The sequence below is a fragment of the Pleurodeles waltl genome, chromosome 3_1, assembly GCF_031143425.1.
Source record: "Pleurodeles waltl isolate 20211129_DDA chromosome 3_1, aPleWal1.hap1.20221129, whole genome shotgun sequence".
Classification (NCBI taxonomy): Eukaryota; Metazoa; Chordata; class Amphibia; order Caudata; family Salamandridae; genus Pleurodeles; species Pleurodeles waltl.
In genome coordinates this window covers 1,003,354,237-1,003,378,354 of record NC_090440.1, presented here as the reverse complement: position 1 = coordinate 1,003,378,354, position 24,118 = coordinate 1,003,354,237, and the positions used below count along the sequence as shown (strand labels likewise).

The 24,118-nt window shown below is 41.5% G+C and overlaps 1 protein-coding gene across 7 annotated transcripts in view; it reads left to right on the top strand.

The window, feature by feature from the left end:
* The window catches only part of RBMS1 (RNA binding motif single stranded interacting protein 1), a 552,647-nt gene extending 531,546 nt beyond the window's left edge, over positions 1-21,101 (top strand). For 6 of the 7 annotated variants that reach the window (XM_069224212.1, XM_069224217.1, XM_069224211.1 and 3 more), the window contains exons 12-14: positions 7,570-7,650; positions 18,121-18,203; positions 19,898-21,101. In XM_069224212.1, coding sequence (XP_069080313.1) covers positions 7,570-7,650; positions 18,121-18,198 — 159 coding nt within the window. In that variant the 3' untranslated portion in view covers positions 18,199-18,203; positions 19,898-21,101. The remainder of the gene's footprint in view (positions 1-7,569; positions 7,651-18,120; positions 18,204-19,897) is intronic. The other variant, XM_069224214.1, reaches the window with a different exon arrangement.
* The last annotated feature ends 3,017 nt before the right edge of the window (positions 21,102-24,118 follow it).

The window sequence follows — 24,118 nt, the reverse complement described above, 5'->3', positions numbered from 1 at the left end:
AACTCCACAAAGGATCCACAATTTCAACAGGGTCATTCAACACATGTCTCCAAACCAAACAATACAAGCAAGAACAATACTACAGCTCCTAGGCATGATGTCCTCATGCATAGCCATTGTCCCAAACGCAAGACTGCACATGAGGCCCTTACAACAGTGCCTAGCCTCACAGTGGTCTCAAGCACAGGGTCACCTTCTAGATCTGGTGTTGCTAGACCGCCAAACTTACCTATCGCTTCTATGGTGGAACAGTATAAATTTAAACAGAGGGCGGCCTTTCCAAGACCCAGTGCCACAGTACGTAATAACAACAGATGCTTCCATGACAGGGTGGGGAGCACATCTCAATCAACACAACATAAGAGGACAATGGAACATACATCAAACAAAACTGCATATAAATCATCTAGAATTATTAGCAGTTTTTCAAGCACTAAAAGCTTTCCAACCAATCATAACCCACAAATACATCCTTGTCAAAACAGACAACATGACTACGATGTATTATCTAAACAAACAAGGAGGAACACATTCAACGCAGTTAAGCTTGTTAGCTCAAAAAATATGGAAGTGGGCAATCCACCATCAAATTGGTCTAATAGCACAGTTTATTCCGGGGATCCAGAATCAGCTGGCAGACAATCTCTCTCGAGATCACCAGCAAGTCCACGAATGGGAAATCCACCCACAAATTCTGAACACCTACTTCACACTCTGGGGAACACCACAAATAGACTTATTTGCAACAAAAGAGAACGCAAAATGTCAAAACTTCGCGTCCAGATACCCACACAAGCAATCCCAAGGCAATGCCCTATGGATGAACTGGTCAGGAATATTTGCTTACGCTTTTCCTCCTCTCCCTCTCCTTCCTTACCTAGTAAACAAATTGAGTCAAAACAAACTCAAACTCATTTTAATAGCACCAACGTGGGCAAGACAACCCTGGTACACAACACTGCTAGATCTGTCTGTAGTACCACACATCAAACTGCCCAACAAACCAGATCTGTTAACGCAACACAACCAACAGATCAGACACCCGGACCCAGCATCGCTGAATCTAGCAATCTGGCTCCTGAAATCCTAGAATTCGGACACTTACAACTTAGCCAAGAGTGTATGGAAGTCATAAAGCAGGCCAGAAGGCCATCCACTAGACACTGCTACGCAAGTAAGTGGAAAAGATTTGTTTGGTACTGCCATCATAATCAGATACAACCACTAGAGGCAACTCCAAAACATATAGTCAATTACTTGCTCCATTTACAAAAAGCAAAGCTAGCCTTCTCTTCTATTAAAATACATCTTGCAGCAATATCTGCATACCTGCAAACTACATATTCAACTTCCTTGTATAGGATACCAGTTATCAAAGCATTCATAGAAGGGCTTAAAAGAATTATACCACCAAGAACACCACCTGTTCCTTCATGGAACCTAAACGTGGTTCTAACAAGACTCATGGGCCCACCTTTCGAACCCATGCACTCTTGCGGAATACAATTCCTCACCTGGAAAGTTGCCTTTCTCATCGCCATTACATCTCTTAGAAGAGTAAGTGAAATTCAAGCGTTCACAACACAAGAGCCTTTTATACAAATACATAAAAATAAGGTCGTCCTACGACCTAATCCAAAATTTTTACCAAAAGTTATTTCTCCATTCCATCTAAATCAAACGGTAGAACTACCAGTATTCTTCCCACAGCCAGATTCTGTGGCTGAAAGAGCACTACATACATTAGATGTCAAAAGAGCATTAATGTACTACATTGACAGAACGAAGAACATCAGAAAAACTAAACAGCTATTTATTGCATTCCAAAAACCTCATGCAGGTAACCCAATATCAAAACAAGGTATAGCCAGATGGATAGTTAAATGCATCCAAATCTGCTACCTTAAAGCAAAAAGACAACTGCCCATTACTCCCAGGGCACATTCAACAAGGAAAAAAGGTGCTTCAATGGCCTTTTTAGGAAACATCCCAATGCAAGAAATATGTAAGGCAGCCACTTGGTCTACGCCTCACACATTCACCAAACACTACTGTATAGATGTGCTATCCGCACAACAAGCTACAGTAGGTCAAGCTGTATTAAGAACTCTATTTCAGACAACTTCTACTCCTACAGGCTAAACCACCGCTTATGGGGAACTAACTGCTTACTAGTCTATGCATACCATGTGTATCTACAGCGACAGATGCCATCGAACTGAAAATGTCACTTACCCAGTGTACATCTGTTCGTGGCATCAGTCGCTGAGATTCACATGGACCCACCCACCTCCCCGGAAGCCTGTAGCAGTTCAGAAGTTACCTTCAATTTTGTACATTTGTATATATATTACTTAATCCTTTAATAGGTACATACTTACATTTTTCATTGCGCGGGCTCTATTACTATAGTACAACTCCTACCTCACCCTCTGCGGGGAAAACAATCGAAGATGGAGTCGACGCCCATGCGCAATGAGCACAGAAGGTGGAGTCACTCGGTCCCGTGACTCGAAAACACTTCTTCGAAGAAAAACAACTTGTAACACTCCGACCCAACACCAGATGGCGAGCTCATGCATACCATGTGAATCTCAGCGACTGATGCCACGAACAGATGTACACTGGGTAAGTGACATTTTCATTTTCTATAACAAAACCTATTGGCTGGATTTGTCTCTGAGTGTGTGTACCTCATTTATTGTCTATGTCAACGGTACTCAAAGTACGGCCCGCGGGCCGCCAGCGGCCCCACGGACCTAGCTTGGCGGGCCGCGAGACGCACACCAAACGCCACATCATAATGGCAGCAGTATGTAAACATAGAGGAGGGCCGCGGGAGCATGCTCCCGCGGCCCTCCTCTATGTTTACATACGGCGGCCATTGTTTATGGCGTTGCCCTGACGATCCTGGAAGCCAAAGCCCCATAAAAGTCAGCGCTTGCAGCTAACTTTTATGGGGCTTTGGTCGTCTGCTTCCTGTCACCGGCTCCACGTCTGCTGCCCACCTGCCTGCTGTTCCACATTTGTGGCATCTTTACAGTGCTTTGATTCAGGTAAGGCTCTTTGGTTTTTTATTTATTTGTTTTTAATGTAGTGTGTGTTACTGGGGTAGGCGTGAGAGCAGATTGCGCTGTGTGTGTGCGCTGTGTGTGTGTGTTACTGGGGTAGGGATGAGAGCAGATGGCGCTGTGTGTGTGCGCGCTGTGTGTGTTACTGGGGTAGGGGTGAGAGCAGATGGCGCTGTATGTGTGCGCGCTGTGTGTGTTACTGGGGTAGGGGTGAGAGCAGATGGCGCTGTGTGTGTGCGCGCTGTGTGTGTTACTGGGGTAGGGGTGAGAGCAGATGGCGCTGTGTGTGCGCTGTGTGTGTGTGTTACTGGGGTGGGGTGAGAGCAGATGGCGCAGTGTGTGTTACTGGGGTAGGGGTGAGAGCAGATGGCGCTGTGTGTGTTACTGGGGTAGGAGTGAGAGCAGATGGCGCTGTGTGCAGATGGCGCTGTGTGTGTTACTGGGGTAGGGGTGGGAGCAGATGGCGCTGTGTGCAGATGGCGCAGTGTGTGTTACTGGGGTAGGGGTGAGAGCAGATGGCGCTGTGTGCTGATGGCGCTGTGTGTGTTACTGGGGTAGGGGTGGGAGCAGATGGCGCTGTGTGCAGATGGCGCAGTGTGTGTTACTGGGGTAGGGGTGAGAGCAGATGGCGCTGTGTGTGTTACTGGGGTAGGGGTGGGAGCAGATGGCGCTGTGTGCAGATGGCGCAGTGTGTGTTACTGGGGTAGGGGTGAGAGCAGATGGCGCTGTGTGTGTTACTGGGGTAGGGGTGGGAGCAGATGGCGCTGTGTGCAGATGGCGCAGTGTGTGTTACTGGGGTAGGGGTGAGAGCAGATGGCGCTGTGTGTGTTACTGGGGTAGGGGTGAGAGCAGATGGCGCTGTGTGTGTGCGCGCTGTGTGTGTTACTGGGGTAGGGGTGAGAGCAGATGGCGCTGTATGTGTGCGCGCTGTGTGTGTTACTGGGGTAGGGGTGAGAGCAGATGGCGCTGTGTGTGTGCGCGCTGTGTGTGTTACTGGGGTAGGGGTGAGAGCAGATGGCGCTGTGTGTGTGCGCTGTGTGTGTGTGTTACTGGGGTGGGGTGAGAGCAGATGGCGCTGTGTGTGTTACTGGGGTAGGGGCATTGTTTTGAAAAAGGGGGTGGGGTGGTTGTTCCCCCTCTAAGCCCCGCCCCCTCTAAGCCCCGCCCCCCGCTGTCACTTCAGTGCGGCCCTCGGCCGCAAACCATACTGCAATTTTGGCCCCCGAGAAAAAGTTTGTGAGTACCCATGGTCTATGTGTATGTACAACAAGTGCTTAACACTACTCCTTGGATAAGCCTACTGCTCGACCACACTACCACAAAATAGAGCATTAGTATTATCTATTTTTACCACTATTTTACCTCTAAGGGGAACCCTTGGACTCTGTGCATGCTATTCCTTACTTTGAAATAGCACATACAGAGCCAACTTCCTACAGTGGGCTTACAGGACTTCGCATGTGTGTGTCTGTGCGCGCATGTGCATTCAAATGTTAATGAACCTTTGTCTGCATTTACTTAAATTAAGAAATCTTTGGAGATTAACATACCTGGAAGGTAGGCTGGGATGTCATGTCTCGTTAAGCCCATTTGAGCAATTTAGCTGAAACGCAAATCATCAGAAATTCAAACTTAAATTCATGATTCAAGCAAAAGGAATGCTCCTAAAAAATCAAGATAGAATTTGGAGCGTAGTGCAAACGCTAGAAAGCAGTGACCAGGGTCAGGTCAGGCATTGTAGAAGCAAAATCAACACAAAACAGCTCACATTGGGGCCAGCTTCCACCACATTTTAATCTTTGCGCTGATTCACCATGCAAAACGAGAAAACATTTGTTTGAAGAGGCTATTTTAGAGAAGATGTGTAATAATGACCGTTCTAAACAAGACACAAGACCAAGCAAGCACCTTAACCACCAACTCCACCTTCTCATGAAACTGTTTGAGGAAAATTTACAGCAGGAGATCATCCTGTGGAGGTAGAGTATGGATGATTCAAATATCAGGTGGATTCTGACAAAGAAATTCATACCCAGTTAAGGCATCCCCACCACAGGGAGTTTCCTCCTATTATAGCGTTAGTCGTAGAGTTGCACAGATAAGGCAATCCAGTGCTAATGGCTTTTCTCAGATCCACTAAAGAGAATTTTAAAGACCCAAGAAAACAAGGATAATTAAACCACAGTAGTTAAAAAGTACTTTTAGAGCATACCCACAGGACCCAGATTCCAGTGTTGTCCATACAGCTCAGAAACGTTCCCTTTTATAAGTCACTTAGAATGGGTTTCTTCCTCCAGATAAAGAGGTTAAATGCTTAGATGTTGTTTCTGTGACTAATTAACTCCCAGGCTTTGCTTGTATGACCAACATCAGTGGATGGATATTGGAGAGGTCTCTCAACACGTTACTGGCACACTTAAAGACATTCACGGGGAGAAAATCAAAGAAGGAGGAGCTATTTCGAATGTGGAAACCACATGGTCTCTAAACAGTGTGGCTATGTCCTGCAGACTGATGAACACTAACTTGATGCCCAGAAGACAGGTATAGCCTTGTATTTCAGACGAGACAGGCAATAGCACCTATCAATCATGCCATTTGGGTAGGCCCTGTTTAAGAATTTTTAAAAGCAAGGTAACATCGAAATCTACTGTTTTTGCAACATCAGTGGCCACTCCAGAGCCAGTGGTCCCCATGAACGAAGTGTGTCTGACAGTAATTATTCCTTACATTTTCTTTTTAACTACAAGATACTTTCTCAGCCAAATAAACGGAAATAAACTTAGGCCATTGGGATTTTAACCATGCCGAACAAATATTGCATTGAATTCCAGGCAGTGCCAGATATCCTCCTACACAGACAGGATCAAAGATGATCACCTGCTAGTACTACTAGAGGCGGTGACCTCGTGGCTATCAAAAGCAGAACTTTGAACTGATAATAATTTTCCACTTTCCTCTGGTAATTATTTTCCACTTTAAATGGGAACTTATTACCAAGTCAAAGCTTTATCAACATAATGTCCGAGGTGGCTGTTGCATCATGCCATATTGCATCACGGTGTAATGGCCATTTTGTGAGTATAAAAAACGATAGAGTTTTATGACGGGCAGTCACTGCTGTGGCGTATCTACTACTGGTGCATTTTAAAAATATCCAACATAAGCAAAGCCAATCACTGCAACCATAGTATGGCAAAATGAGGCTGGCTGGCTTTGCCAATGCTTGTTTAATGTTCAGACCACAGTGATGAAGGCTACAAATGACCCCTTCTTCCATTCTGACTCCCTGCTTTTAGTCTTGTGCAGCTCCTGTAAAAAAATGGTGCAACTTCCATAATTCCCAGCAGAACTCCTGCTACCACACTTATGGCCAAAAGACCAGCCTAAGGTACTAGTTCTTCTATTTCACCTGGTATTTCAAATGCCAGCCTATTTGTCCATCTAAGCTTTTGTCAAACTGCTCCAGCTCAATCACTATGTTGGAAAGTGTTGTGTGGATCAATATCCCAGGCTCCCTTCTCATATGGTTTGCCTGGGGTAGCTGGACCTCCTATTCAGATAGTGTACGTGTGACCAAAAGGGTCTGCATCCAGTCATATGCTACCATGCCAAAGCTTTAGAAGTGCTTCCCATTGAGTCATCGGTGCCCCTGCCATAGATTGAGAGCTTCTTTCCTTTCTGGCTACAACACTTCCCTCACAAAAGCCAGCTGCAGCCCTCGAACCACAAGTGCTGCTGAAGCAAGTACAGGAGATTTGGAAGAATGTTTTCTCCAAGCCTGTCATCTCAATTGTTGGATAAACATGTATCATGTCATCATGTGCAGTTCTCTGCATATGTAAGGGAGTACCTGAGCTCACTCTGTAATGGTGATGGCGGCTTTGTAAAGGTTAAAATATCACCCTCTTACATGGAGGAAGTGGAGGACGACAGGTGTCTGGAGACATATGTTAAGAAAATTGTCCACATCCGCCAGTCTTTTTCTGTGGCAGGTCAGTGCTATCATGGCCCAATAAGGTTTCCATCCCTGACACCAGTTCAACTGGTTCATCTGATCGCTTCTGACTTTGTGCCCAAAGAATTCATGCAAATCGTGGGCACAAAGCTTTGAAGCAGAGACTCCCGAAATATCATTGATACTGCCTCCATCTTAAAGCTCTGAGTCCGATTTAGGGTCTGACAGATGTGTTTGTCAGGATGGCAGAAAGCACTGTAACTCAAAAGGCCTTTGTTCCCTTTGTGTGATCCAGAGTTGATATACTCCACAAAATTATACTCCACAAAGAAAACGCCTCAGCCTTCTTGTGTGCGATCAGTTCACTTCATGGATTGGCAGTGTCTGGCAGCTTTCTTGAAAGGTTATATCTCAAAAGTCATTGAAATATGTTAACATTTTATATTCTTTGAGAGATTCTGAAATTTCTAATTTCTTTTAAATGATTGTATTAAGATCTCTTTAAACATCTTAGTAACTGATTTTATTTTTTCTCTTTAGTACATGCCAGCTACAACAGCTATGCAGGGAGCTTACATACCCCAATATACACATGTTCAGACGGCAGCTGTTTCTGTTGAGGTTGGTACATTTGTGAAAAACGAAGTAACTATTATATAAGTATATATACCACATGTTTGATAATTTCAGTGTGCTTTGGATAGCTAGTCTGCACATTGATTAGTTGCATATATTCCTTTATTAATAAGCAAGGTCTTCTTTGTTGCTCCTGTTTTTGTCCTCGGAAGTCCTACATCTCTTTTGCTGGGCACCTGGTAAGCCAAAATTGTCCTACAATTGCTGTAGGTGTTTCAGACAGTCATCAGAAAGGGTTATTTAATCTGAATCTGTAAAAAGTGCACCACTTAAGGGTTAATCTGGTATGCAATTATGCTTTTAGTGCTATCCCAGGAAACTAGCTTGTGTCTAGCTATGTCTCTGTATCAGGTAGGACTAGCCACCAAACTAACTTTGGGGTCCTACCAAACCTATTGATCTGCAGTGTGTCACGCACCTACTTCCTACAAAGAAATCATCAGGTTCCCTCTGCTCTGCTCCATCTGCTGTATCCGGTTCCTAATAGTCAGATTTCTTTCACATTCTGCAGCATGGCAGAAAGGTTACTTCCAGGTCCCACCAGGCTATCCCACAAGGATCTTGCCTGCAAACCTTTTGTCAGTGTGCAGCCTCCTCTGCCCTCTTTTACTTTTTCCAGAGCATTCATACATACATACAATTAAAGCTTCCTGCCAAGAGCACTCACAAATCACTCCCTGCAGGCACAATCAATCATACTGAACGCACCTTAGACATTTCCAGCTGGCTCACCATTCAGGCCAGACCAAAACATTGTGTTCAATGACATGTGTAGCTGTAGATACACATGCTTTGCATATTTCTACCATCTAGTGTTGGGTCCAGATGTCTACTAGTTGTTTTCTTCGAAGAAGTCATCAGATTCACAAGGTAAAGTGACCCCTCCTTTCGGTGATACTGCACATGGGCACCATCTCCATTGTTAGATTGTTTTCTTTCCACCATTGGGTTTGGACGTGTTCTTGGGTGCTCCGGTTCGAGATTGCATCGAGACCCTTCGTAATAACTTTGACTGTATTGTTTTCGATCATGTTTCACTCACATACTGCAAACAGGACACAAAACACACTTTGTCGGCTCGATGTACTCCACCCTCGGCCTTTGGGCCTTGCCCGGCGGGCCGCTCTCATTACACGCTTGTGTTTCTAACTGAAATGTACTGCTGATGAAACGAACACCTTTTCATTTTTGCCATAGGTGCCACGCCAAATACCCCACACACTAACCTCCACTAGGTGTGTAATTTTTCCTTATCACCAGATCATAAAGAAGAGGACTGTGAGGCCTGTCGATCTTTTCGGTTGAAGAAGATGCTACGAGATAATCAGGCATGCCAAAGAGAAATGCAGCAAAAAGACCTCTAGGACATACCAGATATCTTCGGTCTCCAAGACATTGAGCCACAGGAAGTTCCACAAGGCTATTGCGGCTGAAGAGGAGGCCTTTTCCATTTCAGAATCTGGATCCGAGTCAGGGGCTGCGTGCAGATAACAGTGGAGCAGCTTGCAGTGAGTATAAAGGCCCATGTCCCAAGGAAGCATTCTGCTTCAACAGAGACTAAGGATATTGGGTCACCACTGCCAACAGGCCATGGTCAGCACCGAATGACTGCCAGGGATGCCCCGCCTTCCGGCTCGGCATCAAAGGCCCAGCCTAAAGATTCCTCCCTCAAAATGGGCGCAAAGGTTCCGACACTGACCCAATCTGGGCTGTCTTCGGCATCCATCTTTTCGGCACTGAAATCAAAACCTTCTTCAGAACCGAAATCAAAACATTCTGCTGCACCAAATGTATCACCATTCGGATCGAAACCATCTTTTTTGGCACAAGAGCCTATTTTACCGACTATGGCAGAGAAGCTCGATCCGAAACAAAAGACAATACATATTCAACCAAATACTATTCAGATAGTTGCAAAATCTTCCCATCTTAAGCCTCAGACTTCATTTGAGAAGGATATTGATGTCCAACAACCTCCAGAGAAGAAGAGGAAAAAGGACATTGCCACCAGTCCAATACCGCCACCCTCTCCTCTTCCTCCTTCACCACATAATTTACGCTCTGAGGAAGAAGATTTGATACACAAAACTCCATTAGGGTCACCAACCTCCTCTGTAGAAGATCAGGGGAGGGAGGATAACACGCAAAAGACATCATTAAATCCTTGGGACACATGATATTGACCCACCCAAGAACAAAGATCCTGATTTATAGCTGGCAAAACCATCTCCATTAGATGACACTACCTCTTTTAATGAGCTGGCTGTTGTAGTATTTCTATTACACTTCACATGCAGGGACATCTTTTACTAACACTATATTCACACTCCGTTCTCACCCGACTGCGGGAAAACAATCTAACAGTGGAGTTGATGTACATGCGCAGTATCACCAAAAGGAGGGTTCACTTTACCTTGTGATTCTCACGACTTATTTGAAGAAAAACAACTTGTACACATCCAGACCCAACACTAGATGGCAGAGGTATGTACAGCATGAGAATCTACAACACTACATGCCATGGACAGATGCTTACAGGATAAGTAACATAATACTTAAGCATCCTTGAGTCACAAGCAGTAGTTGCTCTTAGGCCTGCAAAAAGCATTCCACTTAATTCATAATAACAACTGATGCTTCTTTTAGATTGTGTGGAATGGAGCCATACTCCACACTTCAGGTAGCTGAACTTTATAAAGTGCATAAATAATCCCCCTGTCCTCTGCAAGAACTGCTGTCCTTACTTTTGAGCACATATATCATTATACGTTTTTTGTTCAACCTGTCATCTGACCTCTAGTTAGCCCAGGTTTGATACCTGGAATTTTGATGACAGCCAACAACCTCATACAATATTGGCTGAAACTGGCTCATGATAGGTGTGCCAGAAATAGAAATGGTTATTACTACACAAGACTACAGTAAAATCTCTGACTGATCTGAGCATTTCCTAATGCCATTTTTAGTCTTTATTCAAACCTCCTAGTGCTATGTTCTAGAAGACTAGATCAAGAAGCCTTAAGTTATTTGATCTCCTTCTCCCTTGACTGCACTTTCTAGCCACATCTACACCAAACTTCTTTTTCAGAACCTTGGCTAGTCTCTAAAAGCCATCTTTGATGTTCACAGCACCCTATCTAAGATTGCCCTAAATCAAAACCTTCAAGTGGTGCATCTTCAGTGGACTCTCAGTCTGTAAATCTGAATGAATTGAGAGTTGTCGAAACCATTGTCCCCCATAATTGATTCAGAATGAAAGAAAAGCCTGCAAATCTGCCATTCTCTGTACAAAAGCCTCCTATCCAAACACTTAAGTTGTCTCAGAATATAATAAAACGAAGACATGTTTAATCATTATATCACAGACTAATAACGTTGCTCCTGATTGACCAGATTGACAGAATAATCAAACCCAGGGATGAACTGTTTAACATATCTGGGATTAAATCTCCACTGAATCTATAAAAGTTCCTGAACCTCAAATCCACACTAAATTGGTCATATGAAACTATTATTCCAGAATTTGTTAAGGAAAACTTCTCTCATTTGGATGAATCTGTACTTCCTTCGCCTGCCAAAGACCTAGTTTAAGCAATTTTCCCACACTGTGGCTCTCTCAAACTCCCTACTTCAAAATGGTGTTGTACCACAATGCTTTAAAGACGCACACTTCAAATCACTTTTGAAAAACATCACCTGGTCTTCTCAATTGTTGAGAATTCCCATCGCCTATCTGGCGACCTTTTATCTTTAAGATCAAAAAGAAATTACATGTCTCAAATTTTTTTTAATTGAAAAACAATGATCCGCTTGTCAAGGGTCAGTTTGTCTTTAAGACAAGCCGAAGCACAGAATTTGCAACAGTTGTGATATTAGACGGCACCTTTCGGACAATCAGTGTAGCCACCCTTGCCTTTTCCTATTGAAATATTTGTAGTACAACATTTAACAGCTTAGATCATCAAATTCTTTTACACTCATTCAAAAGCAGGTTGGTTTGTGCGAAACCATTTTGAAATGTTTGTATCATAACTGACTGAACATAGAAGAAAACAGTAGGGCAACGCTTTTTCTCATCACACTTACAGGCCATATACTGTCCGCAGTGCTCCATGCTCACACAAATTAATTTCGATATCTGTATCAAACTTTTTGGGGAGCTTAAAGACTTGGCAAATACTTTCATCAGTCACTGAGGATGTCCAAGTTTACCTTTTAGATAGATAATTAACTTTCAGAATGTGATTGGTTTTCCTTAAATATGCTTGCATGATTAAACCTGGCCTCAAAGCATTAGTAAACAAACCGAAGAAAAATGCTGGAAATTCGAATCTCTATATCCTGAATTTTTTTATCTAGCCTGTAATAGCAGCCACATTTGGCTCAAAATTATCAAGAATGCTTATGTTAGTCCAAACTGTGTACCACTGCTAATTCCCCAGGGTCATATTGGATGAAACCTTGAACTAATCAACTAATGCATTCAAGTCATGCCTTAGTCTGCTAGAATTCAATTCCTGAAGCTAAAACACAAAAAACTGGTATCCTACAGACGTTTGAATTATCAAGGAAGGCTATGGTAATTTCCTCTGTTAGCCATATAGTGTCCTTATTGCTCCATGCTCACACAAATTCTTTTCGATATCTCTATCGAACCTTTTGGAGCACTTGGAGATACTGTCATCAGTCACTGAGGATGCCCAAGTTTACCTTTTAGATGGATATTAACCTTTGGAATGTGATTGGTCTCCCGCAAATCTGCCTGCGTGATTAGACCTGGCCTTCAAAGCATTAGTAAATGGACAGAAGAAAAATGCTGTAAATTCAGACCCGTATAAACTGAATTTATTTTTCTGTCCCATAATAGCAGCCAAATTTGGCTCACAACTATCAAGAATGCTTATGTTAATCCAAAATTTGCAACCACAGCCAATTCCCCAGGGCCCTGTTGGATGAAGCCTTGACCTCAACTAATGCATTCAAGCCATGCCTAAGTCTGCTAGAATTCAACTCCTAAAGCTAAAAAAACAAAAATTGTGTAGTCTCTACAGACGGTTAAATCATCAAGGAAGTCTATGGTAATTTCTTTCACGATTACAGTCCAGCCCTCCACAAAAAAACTAATTTGCTTAAGACCTGCCCTCTATGCCGTTGCAAGATTTCTAACCTAACCCGAAAAAGTGATCAAGTCACTTCAGGCCTTGTCTAAACTAAAAGGCTACCAATAGGGGATGCTAGATGCACCATTAGAAGTTCGTACCTCACTTATAGGATCTTATACCTCATCACTTCAGATTCCTTGCTCAGAAACTATCCCTCACCAGGGTCGGATTGGTAAGGCGGGCAGTCAGGTATCAGCCAATGCCTAAGGGTGACGTGTGGACCATTTTTAAGGGCCTCTGGTAACCTGCCCGCGGCAGGAGATCATCACGCTTTAGGATATGATGGGCGAGGGAGGTGTTGGGCTGAGATGGCCTCGCTAGGGGCAAGGCCTTGCTCTTGCTCTTGCTCTCGGTCCATTCTCACCTCGGCCCCTTGCGGGAAAGCTGTCGCCAGAAGCAATCGCTTTTCACTGGACCTCATTCCCGGTGGGCCACTACATTCAGGGTATAGCTGTATGCAGGGCCACCCTGGAGGAGAGGGGGCGGGCAGGTGATTTTATGACCATTGGATCATTTTCACCCCAACCCTGTAGAGAAGCAGCAATATGTTTTTCTTAGCCCCTCCTCTGCCTGGCGATTGCCCAAAAATTATGGTGGGCTGGAAGGAGGTGACTCGGGCGAGGTGATTTTGTGTCCTTTGGCCTCCACATTTCTGTTACTGGAGCAATAGCAGCTGTACGCTTCACCTGACCACCGCCCCTGTCACATTTATCTAAAAATTAGTCTACTGAGACTAAGCAAACAGTATGTCATGAAAGGGCGCTGTCCAGGAATTTGGGCCACTTTTTTGGGACTGCCCGGGCCAAATTATGATCCCAATCCGACCCATCACGGGAGCCCCGTGAAACCTTTGAACCTAAGCCAAAAGCTCCCTCTCTCATTTCACGCACTTTACCCCTCATCCTCCAGTAAATTTCGCAACCTGTAAATGTAATCACGTATTATTAACCTTACATAACCCGTGCAGATGGAAATAGCCTCACCATGCTGTGACAGCACGGTGCTTATGAATCTCATATATAGGCTATTCGTTTTAATGGCATTCACTGGCAAACTGCTGGTTATGAAGGGAACTTTAACACGCACCTAACAAATGAGAAATTTCCCAGGACATCCTTTAATGCGAAATACAAGCATACATGCAATCTGAATACAGGCATATTTTTCAGGATTGTACGACTTTTATTATAGATTGCTTGAGGCTATCTTTTTCTGTAGGGTCTTTTAGCGAGCTTTTGGGCTTCCTGTGCATTTTCCTTGTCTTATTTGCATACAGTAATTGTACATACTGTTAGTGCCGTTGCTTGCTGTGTTGATGAAATGTGGCTCCAGAGAATATTATTAGGGTGCAAGGATTACTAGTGGATGTGGCTAGTATTTTTGTAATGTCGTCATTTTTTTTAATTATTTTTTTTAAAGATTTTACATTTCATGATATATAGGGAACCAGACTCGTAGTCATAACTTCCTTTTTAATATCATTTCTGATTACCGTGTCTGCTGGATTCTCAATTTTACCCTCGGCTCATTCCAAGATTACTGGGGTGCCCCTGGTTTTCCTTAAAACTTGCTAGCTGAGTACCAGGGGGATGCTTTTTTGTTTGCATTTTACTTTTGCTGTGCAGCTTAAGGTTTTATTTTACTACTGCAAAGAATATGTATTTTAATTTCCCTAACAAAATAAGTGATTCTTTTTTCTTGATATGGTCATATAACGCTTTGCCTTAAGTTTTTCTTGCCGGTTTCGCCATTGAAGCAAAAACTCAAAATACGTGAGTTGCAAAAACGTGTGTGTATTAGTGAATTATGGACTTTTAGTGCTTTTGCTGCTCTAATAAGGGAACTTTTGCCACACCGTGGCCTTAATACAAGAATCTTTTTACTTGCCCGATGAGGCCACCAATTTGTGCAACCTCAGGTCAGCTTTAACACTTTTCTGCAACAAAGGATGGCACATACGACATAGTAGCGACATTTATCATGTGGTGTGTCCATCAAACGTCGCATTTACAATAAACTGAAATCTAACTTTAAACGTTGCTAGTTCCAAAAACTTCTGAGGCATATATTTTTACTTTTTCCAGCATATGATAGATTTTAAGCCGTTTTAGCATACGTTTTGGTATATCAGTAGCATATATTCTGTATGCTGTTTATAAAATATATTTTGGCATCCAATTTTGTAGCCTATGAATATCATTAGCAGCAGCAGCATCTTTATTGCCCTAAGGTGTCATGTGATTGTTTGTTCTGGCAGCTGATAGCTGTTCTTCCTGAAGCCGCAGGCTAGCAGTAGCCTTTTTGGGGATAGAATGTTTGCCTGACTGTAGTGCTCATCAAAAGTACCTAAAGTAGCATGGTCTCACTTGTGGATAATGTTTTGCAGCATGAATCCTTTTCTGGATTCACATGATTTGCATCATTTTGCCATTTAGTGGTTGGGTCCGAAAAGTTTTGTTCTAGTCGTCCAACCCCCCTCCTCTCCTCCCCCGCCCTTCACCCACCCTCTTGGGGCAACCACCATTTGGAGCTCCAAAATCTTTTAGAATGTGTTGCTGAAAAACATCTAACAGTCCATAGAGGGCATCGAGGGAGACAAAGATATCAACAAGAGGAGAGGGGATACCTCGCCCCACCCCACTGGGGTACACCGCCGACAAACATCCTCGAGGCCCATTGGGGACGCCGCGAAGAAAGAAAACAACACTGGTTACAGAGAATGAGAGAGGGCACAAGAAAGGGTCATAGAAAAAAAAAAAACTTTTAAATGTTCCCCAATTGTCATCCCAAATTGGAAAGACAGAACTGCAACCTTTGCCTACCAAAGAACCACAAGGATGACGACTCCGAGGCCTGCACCGAATTTGTGCAGAAGACTCTAAAGGTAAGACGCAGGCAAGACTCGAGCACCACACCATGGCAGTGGCTCAGAAGCAAGAATTAATCGGACAGCTAGGCCTTTCAAGTGATGAAGAGGAGAATGTGGAGGACGCGATATCAGTGAAGGGGAGACTCAGATGCACACATTCCTTAGAAAGCACTCTCTGTATTGTTAGGAACTTTTTTGCTGTAAAACTTCAAATGCTTGCCTCTCCTTTTGTTTCAAATTGCCCTCTACTTATTTTCCACCCTCTTCTCTCTGAGCCAGTTTACTCTAAATCACATGCATGTGTGCCTTATCCCTACTAATATATTTCTGCATTTTAGCCACGCCGCATTTCAAAGATCGCACTGCTTTTGCTCACCTATTAACACTGCCAACCATTTGCGTGAATTTGCATTCTGCTTCTCCCACTAAATCTCACCTAATTCCTATCAATTTCATCTACCACATAGTAACTGTAGCAAATGCATGGAATGTGTTCCTTAAGAATACAGGACTAATTTATTTACTCACAATAGCCACTATAAAAATAAAAATATGACCATGTTTTTCTAGAGCAGAATGCTGCCCACCATGAATTACTCTAATGCCTTGTCAAGGCTAATAAGTGCTATATAATTAAAAATATAATGTAATACAATATATAACCTCTTAGCTCCCATGTACATTAATGCCACAATGCTCAGCAGTCAGGCAGTCAATTAAAGTTCATGCAGGCTGCATAATAGTTCACTTATACTGGATGACATTCTTACACTCACATAAGACTAAATTGCTCTGAGGCCTGTCAGTGCCACCATTCACCAACTGAACAGGCGTAGTGTAACAGAAAAGATCTGCCACGTGCCATTGGCCAACAGACAACTTTAATTTAGTCTGCTGCTGCAGGTCCTGCCAAGCTACATACTGCGACCTATTCTTGACACTTCACAATTACAATGAGATGTGGATTGATATTAACTGTCTTTCCCAATAGATCTCTCCACCATTTCTCCCCTCCAAACTATGCCTGCTTGTGACCATAACTGTTAAACAAAATGTCTCAGAACGGATAACCCAGTAAAGTATCCAGCTAAGTGGACTATGATCATAAAAAAATACCATATAGGGACCTGCAGAACTGCTTGAAGCTGTCAGCTTACGGAAGACCATGAACTAACTCTCTCGCACACTTAATTTTTCACCTTGCTAAGCGCTTCGTCCTATATCACGATAACTGTACCTCGGTGGTAATCAGACAGAATATTTCTTAAATATGATCAAAACAGTCAACACACATCCAAATCCACCAGTGAAATTTTCTACTCTTGTTGGCAAGTGCTTCAGGGGACGTAAGCGCTATATGTTGCAATACAGTACTAAACAATATAAATCACATTTGTGCAGCCATATAATGTATTCTGATCTGGATAATGAGTTCTCCCTTTATTTTGTGCTTACATATTACCTTATAGACCAGTCTTGTCACCCAGCATTACTTCTACTGAGAGTGACAGCTCCTCTTAGTAGGCTGAGGCTACACCCCTTACCTCCGTATTATTATGCCAAGAGTGAGTATTATTGTGTTATTCACTCTATGGTATAAAAAAAAATGCCGACCTCCTTAGGGTCCATCATCTTTTTCTCTCTGGTGGCTAGCGCTCAAAGGCCTTCAGAGAGAGATTACCTGGCTAGAGAAATCCCTTTCCTGGCCTCGCCAGTGTGTCTCCTGCATTTGTGACGTGTTAAGTGCCACAACTAAAGGCAGACAATGGCACTGCGGGCTTAATCTGTGCCCGTGGCTACACGCCAATCAGCCTGTCACTCATCCCTTTCCCAACTCAATACAGAATTGGGAAAGGTTGGGGTGAAAAAGCAGAGAATGACCCTCCACCCCCCCAAAAAAAAATAACCTGCTGATAAGTCAGGCTCGCTCATTGTCATTTGAGCAAAGATTACTCCACCACCAGCCGCCTCTGGATGTCAGTGGAAAAGTAATAATTCTGGGATGCAGTATTACCCTAGGATTGCTATCACCCCCTTTCGATTGGGGAATTGTCAGATAAATTGATACTAACCTAGAAATTTCTGCAGACAAAACATGTTGGTTTGACCTAGTTAATTGGAAATATCCAGTGTAATGCCACATGCACAATTACTGCACTTTGTACTACTGCATCACTCAAAATTCCTAATTTGCCTAGTAAAATGAATACCAGCTAAATCGGAAATTCTGAAGCACTTTTATATATGTATTGCAGGATTTGTCTAGTTTTACTACTGTCACTGAACCTTGATGTTGAGATCATTGTCATGTTGCTGAGTTTCCTTGCTTGTGGTCTGTCAATTTAAGTTGATGTGGTAGCATTTGTTTGCAGTTGCAAAAATGTCTTATATATTTGCCAATTGTTTTCTTCCATTATTGTACAGGAAGCCAGTGGCCAGCAGCAGGTGACAGTAGAGACATCCAGCGAACATTCTCCCTACACCTATCAACAAAACAAGTAACTAAAGTAAATATCTCCCAGTGCTCTTCTCTGCCAGTAGCCTGTGCTTTACTTACATTTAATTCTTACTCAGATTCATATCTCAGGTTAATACATTTTAAAACATTTTTACAAGTCTATTTATTAAAAAGTACAGCAGAAAAGGTTAATATTGTACAAATTAATCAATAATTATGAGGAAGTAGAAAATGACATATTAATGGCCGTGGTTATATTTCTGAAACTTTAGTGCGAAGGGTAAGTAAGGTAATTTCGGGGAGTAACATTGGATCTGTTTTTGTAGTAGCTCTCAAGAAAAATTAGATTTTTTTAATGAGTCATGCGTAATTCTTTGTCCTTTATAGCATATGCATGTCATGTATTTGCAGCACGCTCTTTCTTTCTGTTTATTTTAACTGAGTTTCTTAGTTGTCCTTAGGGTGCTATTTACTTTCTGCAGAGGCCTATATTTGGTGTGCTCTTCAAAATGTTTCTGTGCCATGATGCTGTCTGCGCATTAAAAAATGATCTGATTTAAAGATGTGATGTTGGCACGCAATACATTTTTTAACAGATCCATTTTGCTTTCATTTTGCAGTGATTAAGCTACGTACCCGTAAATAATGTTCCCAGTTCAGACAGAAGAAAAGTGTTGAAACAGATTTGCTCCACCCACGGGGAATATCTGTTAGGCAGTTGTAGGCTCAAGCCATATTAGTGTTCATTCAGTTTCAGGTAGCGTGAGTCCAACTTTGTTTCATCAGCACAGTGTTGATTACGCTTTGTTGTGCTTGTTTATCAACTCCCCTGCAGAAATACTTTTCAGCATATACATTTTGTGTTGTACAAGATGGAGGGCTGGTTAGAATACAGTGATGGCTATCGAAGGAAATAGAGATCTTTGGACTATCTTCTCCAATAGCGTTTCCGAACAGTTAAGAATTTTTTGCCGAGCAATTCCCAAGCGTTCCTTGGGAATGTAGATGTATAGAGGGTGCTGGGTAAGATAATTTACTTGCATTAAAAAAGACAAATCGGTATCAAAATATCAGTTCCTCACGTAATTGCCTCTTCGAATTCTTAAGCCCATATTTCTAGAAATAAAAATGTTAGAAACCACCAACAGATGAGCTACCATGGTGGAGTAAGGCAGCACTATAAACTGCATTGTTCCTCAATTTAGTTTGTGTGTACGGAAACCCTATGTAAAGGTACCCAGGGCCCTATGAAACCAAAAGCTTAACATAAGCTCTGCTCAATAGAGAGCTTTTAGCAGAAAGCAGGATACAATCCCAGTTTTACTTGCAGAAAAAAGTAGCGGCCGTATTTTAACAGTCCAAAATGTTAATGCTGACATAACCAGGTGTTGTGAATAGTGAGAACAGAGAAAGAATCAGCCCGACTCTCCGAGGATATGTTCTTGTTCTCATCAGATATGGATTTCAGTGAATCTGCATAAGGTTGAGTGATTGCAGTCATCACTTTTCGGAGATATTGGCTCAGGATGAGTAGGCTTTCAAAAGTAAAAACTTAATTTTATTGGAATAAAATTTCAAACCGCTGACACTACGTGTCCAAATATTGTGCTGTATTTCAATCTAAACAAGTTTTGTCTTGTCAGTAACTCTTCCAGTTGTACCATCTATAATGACCTGCCTGTTATCATCTAGCCTCTTGCATTCTCCCATACTGATAAATTGTCTTTTTTTCTTTTCTTTTAGACGTGCAGTCATGACCTTGCCTGAAGAGAGGTGCAAAGGCTGATACAATCATGGAAATTTCTGATCAATTGTGCTTTAGGAATTATTGACAGTTTTGCACAGGTTCTTGAAAAAGTTATTTATAATGAAATCAATGAAAACTATTTTTGCTATAAGTTCTATGAGGTGCATAAAAGTCCTTCAATTCGTCTAATGTCTGTTCCTCCACGAACAGGTTTATTTTATTAAGACATTTTTTATCAAGTATTATAACACAAATGGAAAAAAGTTTTTTTTTTCTGGCCATGCATGGATGTCGTGCAGCTGCAGACTTGTCCATGTACATGACAGAAGTCTTGTGTTACATTTTTGTTTTGTTTTACCTTATTTTTTTTACTGTTGTATGACATTGGTTTCTGAAGTTTTAAATAGTAAAACATCAAAGATGATGTTATGTGCTTGCAGTGTGAATGTTGCTCTGGTGCAGTGTTGCAGTGTCTGTATTTTCAGCCTTCCGTCATTCTCTGATGTAGTGTGAAGTGTCCTATCCGTTTTGTATAAATTCCAATTTGCCTTAAATTTTTCAATGCTGTAGCTGTTTCATTACTTAGTCAAAAATAATGATGTAGAACGCTTTGACCAAATGAGCTGGTCTTTTATGCCTTGTAAAACAGCAGCATAGGGCTTTTAAAGGGTAGTTGAAGAAAAATTGCTGAAAATCCGGATTTTTTGGAATGTGTTGTAGATGTTTTTAATGATTTTTCACTTTAGGTAAGGTAGTGAAAGGCAAGCGGGGGAAACGTTTTGTGTGAAACACATTTTTTGACGGGGGACATTTTAATAGGATAAATTGTTTGTAAGGCCATATGCCAACAGTTTCCTCTGGTAGTTTGAATGATGTAGGAAATCTGCTGTATGATGCAATGCAAAATGTCTTTGTTTTTTTTCTAAAACTAACTTGATGTTGTAGCTTTAGTGTAGGTAGACTAGAGAATTGGGGTGGGGAATTACCAACTGTTTTTTGTCTTTTCTTTATACTAATGACTGTTTTTATTGATGATTGTGCTCTGACACAGCAAACAGAAAGTTGCTCTTACAGCTAAATGGCAAAAGCTAAAGGACTTTAAAAAAAAAAAAAAAATCTGCAGTGAGCTGAGACATTTGTAGAAACATTGTTGACTGGGTACTAGCTCTCGCTATTAGGTGAAAGAATAAAGATATGGCACTTTTAAAGGTAACTTTACCAAAGAACAAAGAGCCAGTATCCAATAGTTTTGATTTGTCTCAGCATTCAATTTTCTGTACTCTCTTTATTTTGCCGGACCAGTTTGCGGTTAGGAGAATGTGCCTTTTTTTGTACATTTGCATTTTGGTTTTATAGTTTTAATTAATGTATGGACACAAAAAAGCATGAAGGAAGCCTTGGATCCAAGCAGTGCCACACTTTACATCATCACTACAAGTGTTAACTGTAAAGAAAACACATTTTGAAACTATGAAATTCCTGATTAGCAAATACTTAGTTATGAAAATCCATATTAGGTTGCTCCGTACTCTTTAAGCGCTTTCATTATGGTTGCATATGTTAAAAAGGAATTAAGTTGTCTTCCAAAACTGTGTACTTTTCTGATCAGCAGCTTCTGATCAGTTATCTACCTCAGATTTTTATTTCCTTTTGTATTGGGACAGGTTGCTGGCCCTCCCTGTTTCCACCGACCAAATTATCCTAGCTCGGGAGCTGGGTCAAAGCAGTTCTTTAAAGTACTTCTAGTTTTTCAGTGGTTTGTGTGTATCGGGGTGTAGCTATCTGTGACATTTCATAGTTTCAAAAGCAATTGCTGCTCTGAGAAGTTTAGATTCTAGTGAATTACATAGTCATTGGAAATGTTTTTTTATTATTATTTTTTTAAGAAAACGAAAGTTGTGGTATCATTGGTTCTATGCTCTCTGGATTATAATGCTTTGTCAAAGTTCAGACTAGATGGCGCACTATCCCTATGTTTAAAACGTTTCCAAATCTGGAGCTATGGGTTTTCGTTCCAGAGTTAAAAACAACAGCTTCTTTACAGCCAGGGAGTGTCTGTCACCTATGTCTGAACTATGTGCCATACTTAGTGTCTAGGTAAGAGTTGGGAAACATAACCTCTGTACATAAAGAAGTAATCAGTTACTCAAACATCACATAGTAGACAGCCATTAAATTATGAAAAAAAGTTAATTTATGAAGACAGACCTTTTGTACAGACTGAAAAAAAGATTTTCATAGAGATATCTATATGATCGAGAGAGTTAATTTTTTATTTTTGTTTTACTATTGCCACAAACTTGCCAGTGGTAACTTATTTGTCCGGTTCAAGATAATTCTGTAGTTCTGTTTCCTAGGACTTGTTAAATGCCAAAACACATTTTTGAACTGTAAATTTGATTCAGTTGTTAGCTTTTTTCTTTTTTGGTTCTTTTGAAAACTTTTGAATAAAAAAGATCAGTGAAATAAGAAGTCCTGTTTTTTGTTACCCATTTTCAGTTTCTAAGAAGTTATTTGAAAACATTACTTTGTTCTTAAGAGTATAACTATGTTTAAGCAAATGATGTTTAGAATGACTAGAGTTTACCGTCTCTGGGTGCTATATTAATTTTACTGCATTTTTTCCTCAATTTTGTTCTGCAGTGCTCCATGAACTTTTTAAATATATTTTTATATTTTCATATGTAAAAAAATGAGTATATAAATTCTGCAGTATCTTTTCTTTTCGTTCATGTTAGCCCAATATTAGAGAATGTGGAGTAGCAAAGTATCTTTTGAAACAGTTTAGTGCTGGATTAGTGCATAAAGGTATTTGTTTTGCTAAATCTGTGAGATTTACGACCCTTGCTAATATATGTTATTTGGTAAAATTGTATGTTTGGGCCTTACCCCCCCTCCCTATCATAGGCCAAAAACACTCTCACAGACTATTGCAGACAATCGGACCATTAATAATAACGTTTGCTGAGAAGAAGCAGATGCACTACTTATTTTTGTCCAGGGCTACTTTTAGAACTTGATCTTGGTCACAAATAATTAATTGAACAGGCATAGAGAGCATAAGTGTCTATGGCACTTCATTCTTTCCCTCCCTTATCTTTCCTAAGATTCCTAACTGGATTACAAGAATATGCCTAAGTCTTAGAGCCTTCTAATGGACCCCACCCAGATCTTCACTTACCCTGTCCTCCTATTGCCAAATTGTCTCGGACATTCATATAACAAATATATGTAGGCAATTAAAAAAAAACTTGTCTTTAGAGTTCCACTGGATTTGGTCTATTCTCCTTAATGTTTTGTGTACTACCAAGCTATATATCAACAGGTAATTTTCACTAAACTGTAAAATAATTGCTTGATTCAAGTAAATCACTGCAGTGTTCGTATTCTGGCACTTGTAATTGTCCACTTCTAGATTTCTGTATCTCTGCTCACATAATGCATTGTTGGTTTGCAAAGCTCTCTTGGGTGAAACATAGTACGATCTCTTCAGTTAAGTAGCCTATTACAATAGCAGCCACAGTCTTAGTAGAGAACGATGTTGTGGATGCACTTGTTAGGTACTTTTGTATTATCATGTCTATAGGTAAGAAGATAGCCATCTATTATCTCAGTTACTTATTGAAATGTCTCTGTCCCAGTAAACTAAAACACAGTCCTTGACTTCAATGTATTTAAACTGCTTACCTCGCCAATTGACCTACAGCCCTACCACTCTGCTCCTACCTTCTCACCACGTGCATCGCATATACCATGGGTACTGACACACATTCCCTCAGGGGCTGAAATGCACAGTCTGGGGTATCACTGGGGGCCGCACAGATGACAGTGGATGGGGAGGGATTAAGGGTGGGTGGTGTGGCTGGGGAGGGATTAAGGGTGGGGTGTGGCTGGGCAGGGGGGCAGGGTCATTCGGGAGTGGGGCTAAGCTGAGAATGACATGGAATGGTGGGGAGTTTGGGGGGGCAAATTCTACCACGTGGAGTAAAACCATGCATGTCATTCACTAAGTACTTCTTTAAATAAGCTATTTAAAAGATTGAGAGAATGCTGCATTTTTAAATAAATGATGCGTTTGAAATGTAACCTTTCCAAAGGATGCTTAACTAAGTTCTAGAAAATATGCTCCTTGAGGTATAAATCACACGCATTGATGTAAGGATGATAAGCTCTGTCATTGGAAAGTACATTCAACCCAACACTTTTTAAAAATGTAT